Raw genomic sequence first — 19,229 nt, forward strand, 5'->3', positions numbered from 1 at the left:
TATAAATGATTTAGAGATATCTGCAAACGATTTTGAGATATCTAAATAAGGTGCTTTTTAAAGATATCTCTAAATGATTTGAAGATATCTCTAAATCATTTAGAGATATCTGCAAATCATTTAGAGATATCTTCAAATAACATCCTGTTCATTTAGAGATATCTGCAAATCATTTAGAGAGATCTTCAAATGACATCCTGTTCATTTAGAGATATCTGCAAATCATTTCAATATATCTTCAAATGACTTCCTGTATTTTGGCTGAGATTATCACTTCCTGTTTCCTTATTCAGTTACATAGAAATGAATTATCAAGTTAACAGGAAGTGATAATCATGGGCTACATACAGGAAGTCATTTGAAGATATCTCTACATGAACAGGAAGTCATTTGAAGATATCTCTAAATGATTTGCCGATATCTCTCAATGATTTACAGATATCTGGAAATCATTTAGAGATATCTCTAAGACCCCGTTCACACTTGAGATTTAGGCCGGCCTAGGGCACCAATAAACACGGGCACCAAGACAGCTCACACACTGCAGGACACACAGTATCGATCTATAGCCTTAAATGTACTGATACATTTCACTAGCTCACATCTTTATATATATATTATAAAAGTCTAGGCTAAGTAATTAGTTATAATGTAAATAGTTTCAAACTACTCGGTCGATTAAAATAAGTGTGTGTAGCTGGTAAACTTGCTATTGTTTGTTCTTGTACTAAGTATGATTGAAGTCTGAAATTTAACAGTATGCATTTTACATGTGGAAATTGCATTGTGAAATTGTGAACGGGACCATAACTTTATTAATTATCGGAATTTTGCATTAAAACGATATAAATTTAACTGAAGCAGGTTTCCATTCAAATCAGTGCATTTTAATACGAGACCAGCTATTTACTATGCTATCCGAAATGCGATTATATTGAGCTGAGCAGTACAATCACAAATGCCGGCGGGACGATGCAGAAATTAAAGCGCTGTTTACTATGTGGAAGATAAAGTTAAAACAGAAACCGCATGAAGTGCACAGCGCTGCTGTCTGAGGATATTACTACTATATACGCATCACAGAGGCTGCTTTCTATGCATACGATTGCATACTAATACACACAATTTCTTGTGATTTAATGCAGATGTCCTAATAAAGGTGCTTCCCTTTCGGGTGAATTGTATAACAGCACTTTTAAACTTGCAGAACCGCAGATAGACATTTGAAAAGGGAAATATATTAATTAGATTCCCCATTGAACCAGCACATTTTTAATTATTGTAGAAAGCTTTGGCTACAAAGATTACTTTCAAATAAAATATAGAACCGAACAATAGCCAATCGATGTTAATAAGTTGTGATTATAAATACAACGCATACAGTGCCTCCGGAAAGTATTCACAGCGCTTCACTTTTTCCACATTTTGTTATGTTACAGCCTTATTCCAAAATGGATTAAATTCATTATTTTCCTTAAAATTCTACAGACAATACCCCATAATGACAACATGAAAGAAGTTTGTTTGAAATCTTTGCAAATTTATTAAAAATAAAAAACAAAAAAAAAGCACATGTACATAAGTATTCACAGCCTTTGCTCAATACTTTGTTGAAGCACCTTTGGTACCAATTACAGCCTCAAGTCTTTTTGAGTGTGATGCTACAAGCTTGGCACACCTATTTCTGGCCAGTTTCTCCCATTCTTCTTTGCAGGACCTCTCAAACTCCATCAGGTTGGATGAGGAGTGTCTATGCACACCCATTTTCAGATCTCTCCAGAGATGTTCAATCGGGTTCAAGTCTGGGCTCTGGCTGGGCCACTCAAGGACATTCACAGAGTTGTCCTGTAGCCACTCCTTTGTTATCCTGGCTGTGTGCTTAGGGTTGTTGTCCTGTTGGAAGATGAACCTTCGCCCCAGTCTGAGGTCCAGAGCGCTCTGGAGCAGGTTTTCATCAAGGATGTCTCTGTACATTGCTGCATTCATCTTTCCCTCGATCCTGACTAGTCTCCCAGTTCCTGCCACTGAAAAACATCCACAGAGCATGATGCTTCACTGTAGGGATGGTATTGGCCAGATGATGAGCAGTGCCTGGTTTCCTCCAGACATGACGCTTGCCATTTAGGCCAAAGAGTTCAATCTTTGTTTCATCAGACCAGAGGATTTTATTTGTCATGGTCTGAGAGTCCTTCAGGTGCCTTTTGGCAAACTCCAGGCAGGCGGTCATGTGCTTTTTACTGAGGAGTGGCTTCCGTCTGGCCACTCTACCATACAGGCCTGATTGGTGGAGTGCTGCAGAGATGGTTGTTCTTCTGGAAGGTTCTCCTCTCTCCACAGAGACACGCTGGAGCTCTGTCAGAGTGACCATCGGGTTCTTGGTCACCTCCCCGACTAAGGCCCTTCTCCCCCGATCGCTCAGTTTGGCCGGGCGGCCAGCTCTAGGAAGATTCCTGGTGGTTCCAAACTTCTTCCATTTACGGATGATGGAGGCCACTGTGCTCATTGGGACCTTCAATGCTGCAGACATTTTTCTGTACCCTTCCCCAGATCTGTGCCTCGATACAATCCTGTCTCGGAGGTCTACAGACAATTCCTTGGAATTCATAGCTTGGTTTGTGCTCTAACATGCACTATTAACTGTGGAACATTATATAGACAGGTGTGTGCCTTTCCAAATCATGTCCAATCAACTGAATTTACCACAGGTGGACTCCAATCAAGTTGTAGAAACATCTCAAGGATGATCAGTGGAAACAGGATGCACCTGAGCTCAATTTTGAGTGACATGGCAAAGGCTGTTAATACTTATGTACATGTGCTTTTTTTTGTTTTTTATTTTTAATAAATTTGCAAAGATTTCAAACAAACTTCTTTCACGTTGTCATTATGGGGTATTGTTTGTAGAATTCTGAGGGAAATGATGAATTTAATCCATTTTGGAATAGGGCTGTAACATAACAAAATGTGGAAAAAGTGAAGTGCTGTGAATACTTTCCGGATGCACTGTACACCTGTGTTTGAGCAGATTTGTTTATTCCCGGCATGCATTTTGTTTAGGCCGGCTTTTCGCCCGCATATGTGAACGCACTCCTAAAACCGCAAGTTTGAATGGGGTGTCTGAAAAAAGCCATCCTAAATTTGAGGCAGTAGAGGGCCGGCTTAATAAGTGTGAACGGGGTCTAAATGTACTTTTAAATGAGATATCTTTAAATGATTTGCAGATATCTCTAAATGATTTAGAGATATCTTGAAATATGTGAAGATATCTGGAATTATTTGAAGATATCTTGAAACATTTGCAGATATCTTTAAATGATTTAGAGATATCTTTAAATGATAATTTGGCTTGCCATAGACATACCTCTATTCACACTCTTATAACCCGATACCTTTCTCAAAACCATTTTCATATTATCATCGACCATCTATTTCAATGTAAATTCTTTATAACCCAGCCATTTTTGGATACAAAATGGTTTTGACCTTGCTATTTTAGGTATGTCACAGTGCATCATCTGTTGCTCATCTGTTCGTAAAGCACTTTGAAATGTGTTCTCAACATGCCGAAGGAACTCTTAAATAGAAGCAGTTTGATTTGATTAGTAGACAAAAAGACTGTTCTATTGTGTTATAATATGTAAAGTGTATAGACATGGTGGCTGGATGCAATGTCAATAACACGTGACGTTTGTCGTTGACAGTGAGAACAAACCGAAGAATGGTGGAATCTGTGTTGCGAATCACACTTCTCCTATTGATGTCATTATCTTGGCCAGTGATGGCTGCTACGCAATGGTAAGTCTTTCATTCAGTACAAAGCCATTGCTGGCATCATGGGTGATTAGCCTAACTTAGAAACAGAGAGAAGGAATCTTGTACACTTACTAGTACTCCAAGTGCAAAATATTTAAATGCTATAATCCAGAGAGTCAGGAGTATGAAAATATTACATTGAATATTTGTAAGGGTTTTTATATTCAATATTAGGGTTGTTTTCGAAGCATTCCAAATCCATATTTCCTTTCATGTGAGGTATTAAAGATTAAAATGCATTATATCTTTTTTTTATAAATAAGGGGAGATATATAGATGGGTTACAAATTAAAGGAAAAACCTGAATAAATGAGTGGAGGAACATAACGAATGCAGATGCCTCCAAAGAGCTATACTGCATGATACAATTAACCAATTAACATTATATTATGCTCTGTGGCATGTATATAAATGCTGAGCAAGCCCAGTTGACCTCAATTTTGGATCAAGATGGCAAGAGGAAAGGATCTAAGTGACTTTGAAATTGGGGTCATTATTGGGGCACGAATGGCAGGAGCTTCAGTCCACTTGTCCCCTTTATGCCCCGTTTCCACCCCGGACGCTTAAACGGGTGTTTCTTCTGGCTTAAGCGTCCGTAAGCATCTGTCACGCCCACTAAGGAAATAATTTGCTTTCAGAAGCGAAGATGTGTGCTAGACTTGTAGACACAGGGAAGAGATCAGCTGCATTATGTTGGAAGATATAATCTCAAGTGCCGTGTGGGATCACGAAGAAATTGCAGTTTTATTAGCAGCATGGAGTGATATCCACGTACAGAGACAATGACTGCTTACAGTTAATATCGGAAACTGAAGGATGATAATCGGATCGGTAGCAGACAATGTTATTCATATTTTATGAACAACTGGACGGTGTTTCAGGCTGTCGTTTTGTGAATAGTGTGCAGGGACAATCTGCAGAGACAGTCAGTTTGATGGTGAACACGATTTAGTTAACGTGCCCATTTACAAGTTAAATTAATGAATAAATACAGCAGATCTGGGTTTCCTTCTAAAACATTAAGGACTGGTTTAATAAGTGCGTCCATAAGTCCATACACGCCATGACTGAGACATGACTTCAGTTAAATTAGAGGGAAGGATATCACTAAGTCATTACAAAGTTATTTTTATTAAGTTATTCACCTTTATCCTATGGTGAAACATTTACATTCTGATGGGAGTGGTCTCTTTCAGGATGACAATGCCCCCATCCACAGGGCATGAGGGGTCACTGAATGGTGTGATGAGTATGAAAATGATGTGAATCATATGCTGTGGCCTTCGCAGTCACCAGATCTCAACCCAATTGAACACCTATAGGAGATTTTGGACCGACTTATTAGACAGCGCTCTCCACCACCATCAAAACACCTTTTGGAAGAATGGTGTCCCATCCCTTCAGTAGAGTTCCATAGACTCGTAGAATCTGTGACAAGGCGCATTGAAGCTGTTCTGGCAACTTGTGGTGGCCCAACACCTTACTGAGACAATTTGTTTTTTCCTTTAATTTGTCACCCGTCTGTATATATATGAATAATAATATTTATTTATTTCTTGGCATGCGCCCTTATCCAGGGCAAATTACAAAATATAAGCGCAATACAAAGTGCAAAAAGCATTATAAATTCAAATATACATAATACAGTGCAATTCAAAGCATAATAAATTTTACAAGTTCCAATTTATACAAGTGAATACAATAAATGAGGTCTTACATCCTGGATTGTAAAAGCTAAGTGCAGACAAGATGTTAAGTCACAGTCAAGGGCCACGGGAAAGGGAACAAATGGGAAATCAAAATAATACGAGTACTAGTAATGCAAGAAGTATTATAAAACGTTGTAAAGTGCTATCTTACAGGGGAGTAAAGGACTAATTACAAGTACTGTCTGAAAAGATGTGTTTTGAGTAAGCGCCTTAAGCAGGTCAAGGACTCTGCTGTTTTGACTTCAGTAGGAAGGTCGTTCCACCACTTAGGGGCCAGGGATGAGAAGGAGCAGGCTCTGGAGGAAGGGGAGTGGAGAGGAGGCAGAGTTAGTCTTCTGGCACCGGAAGACCGCAGTGGTCTGGAGGGGATGTATGGGGAGACAAGGGACTGAAGGTAGCTTGGTGCAGTGTGGTCGAGACAGTGGTCGATGAGGGTCAATGTCTTGAACTGAATGTGTGCTGGTATTGGGAGCCAGTGAAGGAGCAGAGCAGAGAAGTAATGTGTGCGAATCGGGGGGAGAGAGAATACCAGATGAGCCGCAGAGTTCTGCATGAGCTGGAGTGGGCTCTCAGTGGAGTGAGCTGTGTGGAAGCCAGATTGCAGAGGATCAAGGAGTGAGTGATGTGAAAGAAATGCAGAGAGCTGATGGTGGACAGCACGCTGGAGGGTCCTTAAGAGGAAGGGGAGTAGGGATACAGGGTGGTAGTTCTGAGGAGAGGTGGGGTCAAGGGTAGCTTTTTTGAGGAGTGGGATGACAGCAGCTTGTTTAAATGCAGAGGGGAAACAGCCAGAGAGGAGTGAGGAGTTGAGGAGGGAGGAGGTGAAGGGGAGTAGATCTGGAGCAGTCACTTGCAGGAGGCGAGTGGGGAGTGGGTACAGGGCACACGTTGTAGGTTTGTGACCTAGAAGGAGAGAGGAAAGTTCAGAGTCCAAGAGAGGTGAGAATGAAGAAAAGGAAGCTTGGTCGGTGGGAGACTTGGGTGTGATGGGAGAGGAGGTGGGGGATTGTTGAAGAGCTTGCGGATGTCTGATATGTGTGTGGATGTCTGATATGTGTGTAGGATATATATATATATATATATTTTAACTGTTTGGGTTCTATAGCAATGAACACGCAAGTCTGCAATTAATTCAACTCAGGAACTGCTCCTCATTAGGTACAAGCACTTACACCTTCCTGAGAAGGACAATCGGATGACACTAAACCCAACAAGACACAGAAGAAAGGGAGGAGGGCTGTGACTCCTGCCCATCCAGGGTGTATAGATGAGGTGCACACAGAGGGTTGGGAACACGCAGGACAGAGCACACACACACACAATCCTTGTTACAGCTATTTTCAATGGACAATGGCCACTCCTCCATCCACACAGTCCAGCCAAAGTCCCCCCACAATATGTTTACACTGCCATTTCTGATCCATGCATTGATGTTATTATTAGCATAATTTGTAACAAAGTTTATTATAGTTTTTGATATAGCTCTGTGATCTAAAGCAGTGGTTCCCAAACTTTCTGGGTGGCGCCCCCCCAAAAACATTTGGGTCACAGCTCGCGCCACCCCCCCATGTCCCACATGTTCATATTTATATTACCTTTTTTTGTCTTCTTTTTTTGAAAGCCCTAACGTTTACCAAGGATGAATATACTTTAAAACTTGTTTGCATTTCACTTTTCACAATTTTATTTGGCCATTTACATTGGAATCTCTCTATGCATGAACCTATTCTTACTGCATCTAGTACGGATGAGCCTGAATCAACATAGTTACAGAAGATACAGTAACGCTCTCTTTCCATTTTATACAATTTTACTAGTTATTTAATATATAGGGGATATATATATATATATTAAGGATGAGACCGAATAGTCTAAAATTCAACTATTCGTTAAATATGGCCACTATTGACAAGTGAATCTAACATTCGATAGTTAATTATAGTTAATAATAATAATAATAATATTGATTTTATTTTTAAAGCCTGTACGGTTGATTGGCTCTCTATGTAGCTGTAATGAAGATTGACGGGAGGGTGGCATTTGTTATTTCTTGTCTGTGATTGGCTGACAATGACAGATTTGCGCGACTCGGTGGAATTCTGCAGATCTGCACAGAATGGCTTCCTGAGTGGAAATACTTTGACAAAGTAAATTAAAACACTGTTAAGTGTATAATATGTGCAGTGCAATTAATATACCACAAATCTACAGTTGGTATGTTAACCCACCTAAAAGCCATACATACACCTTTCTGCAGTGCTAGCAATGACAAAAGGAAAGAGCAACAACACACAAATATTAAGCTACATACACAGCCAGTTGTATTGCTGTTTCTTTTGTATTCGCTGCAACATACACCAGCAGTCTATGTGTTGAATGTGGTTTGGAAACGTGGAAAACCTAAATTGTTTAGTTATGTAGATTGTATAAATTAGGTAGATAGACTAATACATGTTTTATTTTGCTGTTATGACCGGAAAACATTGCCAAAAGGACGCTAATGTTAAGGCATTTTCGTTGCAGCTCACATTGCTAAACTATTATTGAATAAAAATTAAATGAATACAGATTGGGAAAAAAAAAAAACATTTTGGTCGGTCAGTTACAGATGTAACTGCAACCTATATAGTTAATTTGAAATTGTGGTAAAAAAGTTATCGGGAAAGAGTAATATGAGAGATGCGTGAGAGTTGGCAGGTGCTTATTGCTGCTGTTATGTCATTTCCATACATCTTCTAATAGGAAGGTATTTTTATATAGCCTAATGTTTATTTAACAAAGTTGTTGTTAGATAAGGAGTTTAAAATAAAGTTCACAACTTTTTGCAATTGGAAAAATTGTCACACTGCATTATTTTGCATTTAATGTATGTCACATTTTGAATGGGTGTTGGGGGGGGCGGGTGACTATTCGAATAGTCGTGGACAACAGCTATGTAATTATCGATAGTCAAAATATTTGTCATGCACATCCCTACTGATATATGACTACATATGACTGATACCGGAGTAAAGCGACACTAGTCACTCTTGTCCGTCCATAGTAGTAGCTAGCGCTAGCATAGTAGTAAGAGGGCGGGGGCAGGGCGGGGGCAGCTTCCTTGTTAACACACAATGTTGCCACAACATTGTACCAACGTAATGTAGTCTATGTTGATTCAACTTTGTTGCAACGTTGTATGGTAGCAGGGTTGTGAGCACTGCAACCTCACATATTTGTAAAGGAAATGCTGACTATAACACTGAGTTAAAATCTTGCTACAAAATATACGATTGTTTTGCAGTGGCAGTGTTGATTCGGCATTACACTGCTCCAGAATAGCGGTGTAGGAAACACTAGGCCATAACCTACAAGAATCTGCATATCACAGTGGTGCAGACTTTTCACTTGTCACACATGATGCAGTTAAGTTGACCTTTAAATGCAGTCTTTAAATGCAAATTTATTTTTGTTTATGAATCACTAAAATTATATATGTAAAACATAACGCAAACAAATGTTACATAACTTTATTAGTAATAAGGTAATTTTTGCTTAATTACTGTGAGTGACAAAACAGTGGCATGACGATACATCATTCTAACTTGCACTGACTGACGGTCAAATTTGATCAAACTAATCAGCTGTGTACTGTTCATTGCACAAATTAACATTTTATTTTGAGATTGCAAATTAGAATGGCGCATTATAAAGACGAAATATTAATTGAGCAAAGTTGTAATCCTTTATTTAATAAGTTTATTTACGTTTAAAGGCAACTTCAAATCCTTCTCTCTCCAGGGGTCCTGGGTTCCTGTTGGTCACTATTTTCTGTGCTTTGTTGTAGGTGGGGCAAGTCCATGGTGGACTCATGGGCATCATTCAAAGATCCATGGTAAAAGCCTGCCCACACATTTGGTTTGAGCGTTCTGAAGTCAAAGATCGACATCTTGTGGCCAAAAGGTAACATTGCAACTTGATCCTGTCGGTTGAAACCCTGCTGTCAGAAAGAAAACATTTTCATTGTTACTCTTTATTGCAGACTCAGTGATCATGTGCAGGATAAAAGCAAACTTCCCATCCTGATATTCCCTGAAGGTTAGTAAAAGCAGTGTATTTAAAGTGGAACAGGAGGGGAAAAATCAACTAATCCACACATTAATCAAAGTTCATATCTGTATAAGTTACACTTCTTACCCCTCATTCTTCTAGTTTTACACTCACACCAGTGGACTAAGCCAGAGGTTCCCAAACTGGGGTCCGTGAGGGAGTGCTAGGGGGTCCGTGGCAAAATCCCCCGCCATCCCCCCGCACATTGTTTAAAATGCGGTCTGGCACTCCGGCCAAAAAACTGTCAATCCCCCGCTTTTGTAACTTTTTACCATCGGCACAACCTCCCCCCCCCCACCGCTCTTGCCCGTTTTTACCGTCGGCACCCCCCCCACACGTTTTTACCATCATCACCCCCCTCCCCCGCTCTCACATGTTTTTATCGTCAGCACCCCCCCGCCATATTTTAGTAGGTGGGGATCCTCGGTCAAAATCTGGGCGGCAAAGGAGTCCCTGGGTCAAAAAAGTTTGGGAACCCCTGGACGAAGCCATTACATTATTTATACATGAACTATAACAATGTCAATCAGTTGGTCACACTCATTTTAATATAGCATATCATATTTTCTCAAATGTTTAATTGATCTAAATTTTGTTCACACTGAAACCGTCTATTTATTCTGTCAATACAATTTTGAAGAGTGCTTGGAAAATTTGCTTGTGCTAAGAACACACTACTCTTCTATTTCTGTCCTGTATCTTTCCTCTGCCTAGGTACTTGCATCAACAACACCTCTGTAATGATGTTCAAAAAAGGCAGTTTTGAGATTGGCACAACAGTATATCCAGTTGCTATAAAGGTATGTGGCTTCTGTTGCCTATGGCCATGAACAATTAACCATTTATTTTCCTGTTGACGGTGCAATACTTAATCCATAGAGTGGTAACATCACAGCAAATGCAGTACTGCCATCCAACACAAATGACAGCACTTGGTATAGCGCAGCAGATTAATTTTACATACAAAATTATAGTCATTGTCACAGGTGAATCAAGAAAAACATTCCGGGAGGTTTGCAAACCATAGGCTTCTTTATTGTATGCCATCAGAAAAAATAAGAAAACATATCCCCCCCACAGAGGAGCCTTGAAACCCTGTGAAGGGTTCATAAATAAAGTAAAATAACAAATTTAAAACAATAAAACTGATCAGCTCAAGACGGCTGTCATGGTTCAGGATAGACATTCCAAGATGGCTGTCATTGGGCTACTGCTCAGAGACAGAGGGTAAGAGAGTGAGGGTTAAATAGGGTGAGGCACAACTGTGGGGAGAACACTAATGAACTCTATGCATGGCCTATAGCTTATGTATTTCTGCTTATATCCCAGCCAGCTCATTTACTTCTGGTTTCGGTCTCTCCACATCTGCGATCGATATTGTAGCTAGCGAAATTGTTAGGTTTAAGACAAACATTCAATTTAAATAGATAACATATTTACATTAGTAATCTTTCAACTTACCCTCACAGTGAGTCATCATGAGTTCCAGAAAATTAAATGATCTACGACGTGAGGGCAGTAGATCAGTACTACCATTGAAGACGAAAAAGTGGATACGAAGTATTCTGTTTCAGGGGTTTCAGGGTCTGCAGTCGCCACTTTCAAAAGGAAGGTTTGATGGAGCCTTCAGCTCCCACCGGCGTTGCCTAAATGGTCCTGAATTAATTAGACAGCTTATTGTACAACCACAAAAATAAGATTAAAATAAGACCTATTCTGTCCATCATGAAAAACTATTAAATAAAAAATAAATCTATATCCACTGTGCCGTCACTGATGAAGATAACCTAAACTGGAGTGCACAATGGGGCAAAACGTTTTGTGCTAAGTTGCATTTCACCTCATTCTCTAGTACACAGGACCACACAACAACAGTGTTCCTGCTCTGTTTGTCTCTTGTGCCTCAAATTCACATGCTGACAAATGCATAGAAGATCAGTAAAATCTATTAAAAATAATTAGCCTTGTTAATGGCTTGTCTTACAGTGTATCAGAGCACACTCTCTTCAAGCCAACCTGTTAGTTTAAAACTCTTAGTGCTGTTTTCGTCTCCGCTTTAGTTGTATATTCCATGTTATAAGTCTACAGCTGAAGTTTAGCAGCATTCGGACCCTATATTGGAAATGTCCCCTTTCACTACATACTGCTATTGTTATCACTAACAAATGTACACGTTTTTAAATCATCATTCAGGAGAATTATGCCCCATTTCCACTGGCAGACGCGTCCGGACGAGTCTGGCCCTGGACGCTTAAACGGGTGTTTCCACTGGCTTAAGTGTTTGGACGGTTTTGTGGACAGTTGACTATCTGCTGCCAGACGTGGCCGTAAGCGTCCGTCACGCCCACTAAGGACATACTTAACTTTCAGAAGCAAGATGTGTGCTTGACTTGTAGACAGACAGGGAGGAGATCAGCTACATTATGTCTGAAGATATAATCTCAAGTGCCGTGTGGGATCACAAAGAAATTTGTTTTATTAGCAGCATGGAGTGAAATCAACATACAGAAATAATTACTGCTTACAGTTAATATCCGAGTGTATTAAAAACTAGGATTTCAAAGGACCCGGTGCAGTGCCATGACTAGATACAAATAAACTGAAGATAATAATTGGAGCAGTAGCAGCACATTTTATTAATATTTTATGAACAACTGGACGGTGTTTCAGGCTGTTGTCCTGTGATTGGTTTGCAGGTCTGTTGTATAACAGCCCCGCAGAGACAATTAGTATGAAGGTGAACACAATTTAGTTAACGTGTGCCCATTTACAACTTAAATTAATGAATTTATAAATACAGCAGACCTGGGTTTCCCTCTAAAACATAAAGGACTGGTTTAATAAATGCATCCATAAGTCTATAAATGCCATGACTGAGATGTGCACACTTTAGTTAAATTATAACCTGCTATATTATAGCTGGATGATTAATCGTGAAACATGTATTTTGTTTCAACTGTAACTTGCCCTGGTTAAGAACGTCTGCCAAGTAAATTGAAAATAATATGTCAAAAAGTGTTGTTTGCAGTTTCAAATCTGTAGTAAGAGTTATAAGTTAAGGGAGGCACGGCACAGCACGGCATGGCACAGCACGGCATGACACGGATGCTTAAGCCAGTGGAACCGAGGCATAAGAAATGCATTGTTAGATTCAGGAAGATGTTTTGTAGGTTTTTGCATCATAACCTTAGGAAATGCAATATGTTAGAAATATAGATATAGTGAAGTTTGTAAGTGTTTTTTTAAATCTTTTATAATTAATAATGATCAGAGAAAAAAAAAAAATCTTATACATGTAATCACAGATGGTGGACCCCAGTAAAACTGACTCACTATATTAAATCTCACCACACTTTTGTGTGTATTCTTGGTATTTTGGAGCACCAATCCAGATTGTTGTCTAGAGCGCAATAAAGATTAGCGCCAATGTAACCTGAACTATAAATTTTGAAACCCTTCTACTTTTTGCTTGATGAAGTGACAACTGATACTATGGACATCATTCACTGTTATCTTGGGGAGCTCTTGTAGGCAACGGTTTGTAGAAAGTCATTTTCACCTGAACTTATATTGACAGCAGTCACTTCCAGCGCTACACAGGAAATTGTTGAGCTGGCTGAGATAAAATATGGAAGTGGCTGTGCATTGAGCCTATTGCGATTGCTCTCTGTGCAGCAGCTGCGGCGGTAGGAGGTCGACACTGACAAGAGGATAATCATGCAATCATGCTTCCCCAGCGGGTGTGCCCAGACAAGGACAACCTGTCACAATCATATTAAACCTGTATATCACAAGAATCTAAAAACGTCTTTCTATTATTAATATATTTTTAGGCAATTCAATATTTTTTTTATAGGATTTGTGTATTTCTCCACTCATCAGTTAAACTAACATAAGAAAATGTATTAATAGATGCCCTATAGACCTACAGTCTTCTCTGTGACTCGAAATTATTGCAAACACCCTTCTATTTAAATAAGAATGGCAGAATGAGCTTAAACTCATCAATAGTCCTTGGAAGAAAGAAGACATGGATGTTTTTCCTTTTCCTTTTGAAATATTCTGATACGTTTCCCCAAGTTTTAAAACTTAAAACCATAATACTTTTTCTCACGCTCCTGTAAATGACTGTGATCCTGTCTGTTTTAGTATGATCCACGCTTTGGGGATGCCTTCTGGAATAGCAGCAAGTTCGGGATGGTCAACTATCTCCTCAGGATGATGAGCAGCTGGGCCATTGTCTGTAGTGTTTGGTACTTGCCGCCCATGACACGAGAGGTGAGGACAGGACACATCGTCTCCATGTTTCAAGTAGCCAGTAGTCAATTTAGTGCACTAACATGACATAATAGTGAGGGATAATAATTGGGTAGAAACCTGGAAATCTATTTATTAAACAGCTTACTGATCCAATGAAGTTATTCAGAGCATCTGAACAATTGCTGTGTTCACAACACTTTTTGCCAGTTAGATTGAACAGAGTTGTCTGCTCCCAATGTCGGTGGCTGCACAAACGTAGCATGGACAGCTTTGGTAGAGGAAATGTATAGAAGATTAATCAAATATGGAGACAGCATTGAGAGAAATTCCAATAGCTTCACTCATAAGCACAAAAAAGTCATACAAACATGAAAGCAGTTTTCCTAGTAAGTTATTGCAGTATTTAATGTATTAATAGAAAGTGCTCCTTTAACAAAGTGAAATCAATTTTAAATTTTCACTGTTTATTATATTATTGTATCTGGGTATGAAATTCACTGGGGAAATGATAAGACTCAGAAGGTGATGGTTGGTTATCAGCTCCAGATTCAATATTCAGTGATTGACATAATTGGTATGCAAATATGCATTAGTGGTAAAAAGATTACAGTGCGCCACAGCATTTTGTCATAACTGCGAAAATACATACAGTGCATCCGGAAAGTATTCACAGCGCTTCACTTTCTCCACATTTTGTTATGTTACAGCCTTATTCCAAAATGGATTAAATTCTTTATTTTCCTCAAAATTCTACAAACAATACCCCATAATGACAACGTGAAAGAAGTTTGTTTGAAATCTTTGCAAATGTTTTAAAAGTAAAAAACAAAAAAAGCACATGTACATACAGTGAGGGAAAAAAGTATTTGATCCCCTGCTGATTTTGTACGTTTGCCCACTGACAAAGAAATTATCAGTCTATAATTTTATTGGTAGGTGTATTTTAACAGTGAGAGACAGAATAACAACAAAAAAATCCACAAAAACACATTTCAAAAAAATTATACATTGATTTGCATGTTAATGAGGGAAATAAGTATTTGACCCCTTCGACTTAGTACTTGGTGGCAAAACCCTTGTTGGCAATCACAGAGGTCAGACGTTTCTTGTAGTTGGCCACCAGGTTTGCACACATCTCAGGAGGGATTTTGTCCCACTCCTCTTTGCAGATCCTCTCCAAGTCATTAAGGTTTCGAGGCTGACGTTTGGCAACTCGAACCTTCAGCTCCCTCCACAGATTTTCTATGGGATTAAGGTCTGGAGACTGTCTAGGCCACTCCAGGACCTTAATGTGCTTCTTCTTGAGCCACTCCTTTGTTGCCTTGGCTGTGTGTTTTGGGTCAATGTCATGCTGGAATACCCATCCACGACCCATTTTCAATGCCCTGGCTGAGGGAAGGAGGTTCTGACCCAAGATTTGATGGTACATGACCCCGCCCATTGTCCCTTTGATGCAGTGCAGTTGTCCTTTCTCCTTAGCAGAAAAACACCCCCAAAGCATAATGTTTCCACCTCCATGTTTGACGGTGGGGATGGTGTTCTTGGGGTCATTCCTCCTCCTCCAAACACAGAGAATTGAGTTGATAACAAAGAGCTCGATTTTGGTCTCATCTGACCACAACACTTTCACCCAGTTCTCCTCTGAATCATTCAGATGTTCATTGGCAAACTTCAGACGGGCCTGTACATGTGCTTTCATGAGCAGGGGGACCTTGCGGGCGCTGCAGGATTTCAGTCCTTCATGGCGTAGTGTGTTACCAATTGTTTTCTTGGTGACTATGGTCCCAGCTGCCTTGAGATCATTAACAAGATTGTCCCGTGTAGTTCTGGGCTGATTCCTCACCACTCTCATGATCATTGAAACTCCACGAGGTGAGATCTTGCATGGAGCCCCAGACCGAGGGAGACTGACAGTTATTTTGTGTTTATTCCATTTGCGAATAATCGCACCAACTGTTGTCACCTTCTCACCAAGCTGCTTGGCGATGGTCTTGTAGCCCATTCCAGCCTTGTGTAGGTCTACAATCTTGTCCCTGACATCCTTGGACAGCTCTTTGGTCTTGGCCATGGTGGAGAGTTTGGAATCTGATTGATTGATTGCTTCTGTGGACAGGTGTCTTTTATACAGGTAACGAGCTCAGATTAGGAGCACTCCCTTTAAGAGAGTGCTCCTAATCTCAGCTCATTACCTGTATAAAAGACACCTGGGAGCCAGAAATCTTGCTGATTGATAGGGGATCAAATACTTATTTCCCTCATTAACATGCAAATCAATTTATAACTTTTTTGAAATGCGTTTTTGTGGATTTTTTTGCTGTTATTCTGTCTCTCACTGTTAAAATACACCTACCATTGAAATTATAGACTGATCATTTCTTTGTCAGTGGGCAAACGTACAAAATCAGCAGGGGATCAAATACTTTTTTCCCTCACTGTAAGTATTCACAGCCTTTGCCATGACACTCAAAATTGAGCTCAGGTGCATCCTGTTTCCACTGATCATCCTTGAGATGTTTCTACAACTTGATTGGAGTCCACCTGTGGTAAATTCAGTTGATTGGACATGATTTGGAAAGGCACACACCTGTCTATATAAGGTCCCACAGTTAACAGTGCATGTCAGAGCACAAACCAAGCCATGAAGTCCAAGGAATTGTCTGTATACCTCCGAGACAGGATTGTATCAAGGCACAGATCTGGGGAACATGAGAAACAAAATTCTCTGTTCTGATGAAACAAAGATTGAACTCTTTGGCCTGAATAGCAAGCGTCATGTCTGGAGGAAACCAGGCACCACTCATCACCTGGCCAATACCATCCCTACAGTGAAGCATGGTGGTGGCAGCATCATGCTGTGGGGATGTTTTTCAGCGGCAGGAATTGGGAGACTAGTCAGGATCGAGGGAAAGATTAATGCAGCAATGTACAGAGACATCCTTGATGAAAACCTGCTCCAGAGCGCTCTGGACCTCAGACTGGGGCGAAGGTTCATATGCCAACAGGACAACGACCCTAAGCACACAGCCAAGATAACAAAGGAGCGGCTACAGGACAACTCTGTGAATGTCTGGCCCAGCCAGAGCCCAGACTTGGGCCCGATTGAACATCTCTGGAGAGATCTGAAAATGGCTGTGCACCGACGCTCCCCATCCAACCTGATGGAGCTTGAGAGGTCCTGCAAAGAAGAATGGGAGAACTGCCCAAAAATAGGTGTGCCAAGCTTGTAGCATCATACTCCAAAAGACTTGAGGCTGTAATTGGTGCCAAAGGTGCTTCAACAAAGTATTGAGCAAAGGCTGTGAATAATTATGTGCTTTTTTTGTTTTTTATTTTTAATAGATTTGCAGATATTTCAAACAAACTTGTTGTTTGTAGAATTTTGAGGAAAATAAAGAATTTAATCCATTTTGGAATAAGGCTGTAACATAACAAAATGTGGAAAAAGTGAAGCGCTGTGAATACTTTCTGGATGCACTGTACCTATTTTACCAGGGCTGGCATGCTGTCTCCAAGTTTACTAACCTTTCAAAACTAAGGTGGTGTAATGTATGTCCCGCCTTCTAAAGACAAGTAACCAATCAGATGAATCAGATATGTTCTGTCCCCAGAGCAGTTCTGTCCTAACAGAGTTGTTTACAAAACCTCACTTCACTGATTGGGTCATTTATCTCTTCTTGAAGGCAGGACTAAGCACAGTGACAGTCCAGAGAGTCTTTGACAAGTTAGAATTATTTTAAAGAAAAAGCCTTGAGGAAGTAATGCTGATGCAGCGATCGGCGGTAAGATCCAAAATATAGGTAAAATATACTGGTGTATATATTTACATTTTGCATAGAATAAATACTGGTATTAACAATTACATTCCATTGTGTTTTCATTGATCCAATACACAATATGAACGATGAACATCAGTATGTACTGTGTAGGCTAACACGTCATACATAAATATGTTCAGGTATCTAGTTGGTAGGATTACAAAAAAAGTATTTAACGTTTCTCCAATCAGGTTAAAATGCAGTAGGCTCAACAAACTATTCAGGAAGAGAGATGGAAAAGAAATGTAATATATATCAGAGTAAAACCAGAAAAAGACACGATCACAGAAGAAACCACTGAAATGTTAAAAGTAATAATACAGTCACAATAAAATACCTTTCACTTATTTAACTGAACTAAAAAAAAAAAAAGCAATCCTTCCAGAAATGGTTATAAATTTGCATTCTAATACAGATTGCTAAACCCAAACTATCCAGAAAACCGTGCACAAAAGCCTTTGGATTTTATGACTGATATTTATTGAGGGGGGGGAGGGTTAAGCAAAGGTTATTTTTCAAAGCAGAATTCCTTGAAAACAGCATTCGCTTTTAGCTAGCTAACTTACCAAGAGAGACTGAACACAACAATCATACTTAAAATCACTAACTTTACAACTGAAACACTATTTACAATACGAATGATTAAAAACACTGTGGAATACAATTATATTAAAACACTGAGGTAATTATAAAAATTCGACTACAAAGACCATGGCTAAAAATACCAAGGCTGACAGGACGCAATTGACCAGAAGCAAAGTGACGGGTAGGAAGTTGGGCAGAAATGGTCGTTTCAATGTTGTGCAAGAGGTCCATAACATAAGGGATTATATTTCACAAAATTAACTATTGAAAATGATCAACTTAATGATCTCTTCCACACCTGTCCATGCTATGATATTGGTTTGAGATTGTGATTGAATGATTTTAAATTAAACTAAGCTAATTTTCAGGTTAGCACTTTATTTACTTATTAGGCTTCTTTTTGTGAATTTATAACTGTTTAATTTGTGAATAATGATTTGAAGACCTATGAGTCCTTTGTGTTGTACATTTATTTTTTAAATCTGTATGGACAGGTTGTACATTTGCATTTGAATGCAAATGTTTTTTCTATGGTTTTTGGTTTCCTTTGTTAATTAGTTTTTTTTTTGCTGGTTTGGAAAGGGAATGCAAAAGGATCATGCTCTTATGTAGGTTCCCAAATCAGTTTTTCCAATTTTGAAGATTGGGAGGGCTGCGGATCTTTGAATGAGACCACAGAGTCGTTGAGCTGAGCTGAGAAGGAGACTTGTTCCGACCACCAAGCTACAAAGAGGAAATGCTCTCCCTCTGTATACAGCTCGGATAGTTGTGGGGTTTTGAGGGTATTACCTTGGGTAATCTACATCACTCAGTAAAAATATGTAGTCTGAAACATTCTTTGGTAAAATAACTTAAATATAGTAAGCTTACAAAGTCACCAAACTAAGGGAATGTTTTTATTTTTTTAGTGTAGATTTAGTTTTTTTAGGTAATTGCTCCATTTTTAAATGTACATTTG

General features: G+C 39.4%; 1 protein-coding gene across 5 annotated transcripts in view; it reads left to right on the forward strand.

Moving 5' to 3' along the window:
* Positions 1-19,229, forward strand: part of gpat4 (glycerol-3-phosphate acyltransferase 4) — a 92,024-nt gene that overhangs the window by 66,488 nt on the left and 6,307 nt on the right. For all 5 annotated transcript variants that reach the window (XM_066714544.1, XM_066714542.1, XM_066714543.1 and 2 more), the window contains 5 exons: positions 3,702-3,795; positions 9,349-9,464; positions 9,544-9,599; positions 10,326-10,411; positions 13,761-13,889. In XM_066714544.1, coding sequence (XP_066570641.1) covers positions 3,702-3,795; positions 9,349-9,464; positions 9,544-9,599; positions 10,326-10,411; positions 13,761-13,889 — 481 coding nt within the window. The remainder of the gene's footprint in view (positions 1-3,701; positions 3,796-9,348; positions 9,465-9,543; positions 9,600-10,325; positions 10,412-13,760; positions 13,890-19,229) is intronic.

Source organism: Amia ocellicauda, chromosome 9 (genome assembly GCF_036373705.1).
Source record: "Amia ocellicauda isolate fAmiCal2 chromosome 9, fAmiCal2.hap1, whole genome shotgun sequence".
NCBI classification, from domain to species: domain Eukaryota; kingdom Metazoa; phylum Chordata; class Actinopteri; order Amiiformes; family Amiidae; genus Amia; species Amia ocellicauda.